Genomic DNA, 4,799 nt, shown 5'->3' on the forward strand with positions numbered 1-4,799 from the left:
TCCATAATAAAAAAATCACATGTTTGGTACCTAGGGTTATTTTTGTCATGGGGTACCAAAAACGATATAAAATAAATATCAGTTACCATTTATGTGCAAAAATGAAAGATCAGGTATCATTTATGTAGTTCACTCTTCTTTTTTAGATCTTCCGCTGACATGAGCACCTATTTTCTTTCGTTTTCAAAGCCTGACCAACCTCTAATGTCGTTCTGTTTGTCAACCATTTACGTCAGGGATATAGAATTCGAGGCTCCAATCCCACACCCATGTGCCAAGGTGCCACTAAGAGTCTCATCTTTTCAAATTCTTAGTTTGATGTGAAGTCTTAAATTTTTTTTTATCCAGATGTCCCAAAAATCAATCACGACACAACACAGATCAGGAAAATCCATTTTTTCTTATCGAATCCCTGAAAAGGGCCACCAAGCTATTTGAGAAAGCAGGATTTTGGTTCTTTTTCAAAGACATTGAAATGCTCCACTAGTCAGCAAGTACAATATATTTTAATGAAACCTTACAATTGAAGAATATGTATTTGATCTATTCAACTCCCTCCTTGTAAGAGGTGCATCGATCTTTCTCCAATCCCGCAACGCCTAATGTAGAAGTCTTTCTTCAGCATGGACTCGATCTGGAAGTACAAACCAAACATGGAACTGCAATAAAAATGTCTCATTTCACTTTTATCATATTTGGTGAGTGGACCCTACATTTTACTAACTCATTCCACTTACATTTTATTATAAAATCAATATATATGAGACATTTAATAGTGGACGGAGGAAGTAGAAAAATACCAAAATTGCTCATAGAATGGTGGAGCATGGTGTTATTATTTGGATGGAGAAACTAGAATTTCCTCCACTGTTTGAATTGCCAACATACGCGTTTCACCTCCAATGTAGATGGTTGACTTCAATGTTTTAAAAACGGGACCGGTGAGTGAACCGACGAAGCTACTGGTTCATGGTTCAACCGGTCCAACCTGTTTAATTACTCATCAAACCGTTATACTGTTATAAATGTATATATATAATTAAATAATATACAAAATATATTTAATTTAATGAATGATAAAATAGTATAATATTAATTGTATATCCCAAAAACATTACACCTCTACATATAAAAATTTAGTGAATGATAGAACCTCTACACCGGTGAGTGAACTGGCCAGTCAGGTCTGGTTTTTAGAACATTGGTTCACTTCCACACTATAACATGTGTTGGGAGTTGAGCAATTTGATTGATAAGATAAATAAATAATGAATAATTTTTAGAACATTGGTTCACTTCCACACTATAACATGTGTTGGGAGTTAAGCAATTTGATTGATAAGATAAATAAATAATAAATAAAATATATAATAAAAATACACATTTAGATTATTTTAATACGGTCTCTAATTATTATTATTAAATTAATCACAGAGTCGAGTCTCCTAATAAAGATTTCCTGTTGTAACCTTGGCACAGACTCTGGCCTTATCATAGATTTTTCCAGGCACACACAAATATCCCTTGTTAGGCGCGCAATGAGTATCGTGAGAGCAAATACACAACCCTTCAAGCGCACATCCTTCCCTCACCACACTCAATCCATCCGCGAGCCCCAACATCTGATCACTCCACCCACTCGAAAACAGCCCTTTAGGATCATACCTCTGCTTCACCTTCACGAACCGCGCGCCATTTCTATACTTTGCAGTGGCCCCGAGAAACGCCACGTTCCGATTCTTCCCCCAATGCGGCAGAGCTCCGTACTTGAACACGGCCATCTGCTCTATCTCTTCTAACACGTCTTCGAAGAGCCTGGGCTGGAGGGGATCCTTGCTCCTGTAGTAAGTGATGTCGAAGTCGAGGGAGTCCTCCTGTTTCCCCAAGTAGGCCGTCGAGGCGGTGACGTATCGCATGAGGATCCCGTTGTAGAGGTCAAGGCCGCAGAGGGAGTCCGGGAAAAGGGAGACGAGCTTCTGCACGTCGAGGATGAAGCCCTTGACTCTTGACAGGGCGATGCTGAATGTGGTCTGGTGGTAGAAGAGGCCCTTCACGCGGGAATCCCACGGGCATGCCGTGAGCCTCGCGTCGTCCGGGCTGTCGAGGCATGCGCCGGAAGCCTGGATGCGGTTTTGGTAGCCGATCACTGGGTAGCCCTTGAATATGATGCCGTCGTTTGTTAGTCCGAAGCCCGTGGATCTTAAAAAAGAGGCCGTGATTCTCCCGTTTATGCATTTTCCGTTGGCGTCGCCTAGGGACTCCTGCGTCTCCTCTGATTCAATACAAAACCTAGTAAATCCTAATGTATAATCAAACAGGGAGGCTATTTTTGGATAACAATTAGTAGGTCATTGCTTGCCTGTGCTTCTGAGAGTGGCAAGAACGAGGGTGGAAGTGGACCGGAATCCTGGGAAGTTATTGAGCCCGTTTCCGGATGAGTTGGATGAGGTTCGGTCGTCCAGTCGATAAATGACTCGTTTCTGACTGGGGAACCATGTGAAATCTGCAAATTCGTGTTTCCGCCCCAACGTTACAGCATCTTCTCCCAGATCAGAATCGTTCCTTGTTATGTATGTTACTGACCTTTTGAAAGGCGGCTCCAATTTCAGTGTTACCTACATATATACATGCATTCTTATTAGGGAAACTCATACTCCTACTTTACATACATATATCATCAGTTGTTGGTCTATTAACAATAGTACCTTTAATTATTGATAGTTACAATAAAATACTACATCAACTATCTAGTAGTAGCTAGTAAGTAACAAAACTACCTCCTTGTTTGATTTCTAATGATGTATATTAGTATTATTATTTTTTAAGTTTCGTCAGCTTAAAACTTTCTTCCTAGACATGCGGTATATCTTAAAAAATCAAACAGATGTCGAGTCTTTTATAGTTTGGAGTAATTAGTCAGATATCAAAGAACAAACTAATTTTATTAGTTTTCACATAGTTTGTACTACAAGTGCTCCACATCCACCAATAAACATCTCAATTTTTACCGGATCAAGTTTTAAAATATTAGTTGACTTAGTAAAAAAAGAGGTAGATTAAACTTAGGGGAATATGTGTCATACTTTTATGTGGTATATTAATTTTACTCCAAAATAAAATGTGGGTGGTGTGAGTTAGTAAAACGTGAGGTTCATTTGCCAAAAATATTAAAAAGGCAATATGACAATTAATAGCGGATGGACGAGAAAAAAAATGAGACATTTAATAGTAGACGGAGAGAATAGTTTTCCCTTATCTCCATTTTCTTTATTAATACAGGGATAAATGAGAATGAGTTTCTGGTTTAGAAATGAGGACATTCCGGTTGACCCTTGAGCGAATCTAAGACAAAAGAATCCGCCCCATGCACTCGACGAGGGTAATTAATAAGGCCTTCATATATAAATGTCACTCTACCTATATTTGTTCACCTATTTCCTTCACCAATAAATTAAATTGGTGCCATTTTCAGTGGCATACCCACATGGAGGGAACAGTTGTATGGTGGCTGTACTATTTTGTCATGGTGATAGATTAAGTGCAAATTTGATTACAAACAATGGTGTGATATGATGTTGTTTATTGCGTCTGCAATTTTATTACGATCTCAAAATTTCTGCACATGTACAATAAAGATTTTTCATAAATCTTATACTCTTTTTCATTATATTTTTTTTCATCTCAATTTCATAAATTTTACGTGTTTGCACATGTCCAATTTTTTGACTATATATAACCCGTAACGAAATGAAATGAAGTACTACCTGAGAGATGACACCAAGAACACCAAGCGAGACTTTAGCCGCATCAAGGTCCGCATCCCCACTTTCCAGCACGCGGACGTGTGGCTGCGCGGGCGCCACAATAGTCAGGCGCGTGACACGGTCATGCACCTGACTCCCCAAGCCCCACAGCGAGCTCCCATGAGCACCCGTCCCCATCATCCCGCCCACGGTCAGCCCCCACCAATACGGCGCATAAGGCAGCGCCATATTGGCCCGGGCCGCCTCGCTGATCAGCTGCCTCAGCGTCACCCCACTCTCCACCGTGATTGTCATCGCGGATGCGTCTACGTTCAGCGTCCGGTTGAGGTACTTGGTGCTTATCAGCAGCCCGTCTTCCCCGTCCGGGCACACCAGCTTCGGAATGCTGTGGGAGTAGCGCGTCGCCACTTTGATCTTCCTCTTGGCCGCGGCCGCGCTCGCCACGGCTGCGACTAGCTCGGCCTCGGACGTGGGGTACACGGCCTCGGCTGCACGGCAGGTGCTTCGGTCGGGGAAGGCGCCGTAGGAGTTTGTGATGGTGCAGTTTGTGTTTTGGATTGCTCCATTGCACTGGATGGGATCTTCTGGTGAGGTAGAATTTACGGAGATGCTCATTAGTGTCACCAACAAAGCAATGGTGGTGATTGTGTTCATGTTCGTTTAAGCTTGATTGATTCCTTTTCGCAGCTTGTAGAGAAAACAGTGTTTTTGAAGGAGTAGAGATGAGAGTAATTGTTCTTACCAACCAAATGGGTTTAAGTGCCTTCGAAGTTGAGTAAGGTTCCAACAAACGGAGAATGAGCCAGTTTTAATTTTACACGACACGGACTACGTGGCTGTGTGCATCTCTACGGGCTTGGCTTGAGTGGTGATGTTTCTTTTTGGTTTAATTTGCTTTGGGAATATTAAATCTCTATTCGCAAATTTGAACTATATTTTTATTTATTTCCGAAAGAATTTAAGAATTGTTGCTAAAAGTCTATGGTTGGTATTTTGTTGTGAGACAAGACTAGCAAAATAAATACACACATTGCC

The 4,799-nt window shown here is 41.1% G+C and overlaps 1 protein-coding gene across 1 annotated transcript; it reads right to left on the reverse strand.

Annotated features, from left to right (window-relative positions):
* Positions 1-1,335: 1,335 nt before the first annotated feature.
* On the reverse strand, positions 1,336-4,460 carry LOC121767404 (probable L-gulonolactone oxidase 6). Its single transcript, XM_042163670.1, has 3 exons — positions 3,765-4,460; positions 2,360-2,615; positions 1,336-2,272 (listed from the first exon to the last, which is right to left on the reverse strand). Exons 1-3 carry the CDS (start codon positions 4,416-4,418, stop codon positions 1,446-1,448), a joined length of 1,737 nt encoding a protein of 578 aa, XP_042019604.1. The 5' UTR covers positions 4,419-4,460; the 3' UTR covers positions 1,336-1,445.
* Between the last annotated feature and the right edge of the window lie 339 nt (positions 4,461-4,799).

This window comes from Salvia splendens, chromosome 15 (assembly GCF_004379255.2).
Source record: "Salvia splendens isolate huo1 chromosome 15, SspV2, whole genome shotgun sequence".
NCBI classification, from domain to species: domain Eukaryota; kingdom Viridiplantae; phylum Streptophyta; class Magnoliopsida; order Lamiales; family Lamiaceae; genus Salvia; species Salvia splendens.

Bases quoted from the DNA above. Each gene is read 5' to 3' on its own strand.
- LOC121767404 (XM_042163670.1), bottom strand. From the start codon at position 4,418: ATGAACACAATCACCACCATTGCTTTGTTGGTGACACTAATGAGCATC. The intron at 2,616-3,764 runs GTAGTACTTCAT...GTATATATGTAG, and splicing joins TTCTTGGTGTCATCTCTCAG to GTAACACTGAAATTGGAGCC. The intron at 2,273-2,359 runs GCAAGCAATGAC...GTATTGAATCAG, and splicing joins TGCCACTCTCAGAAGCACAG to AGGAGACGCAGGAGTCCCTA.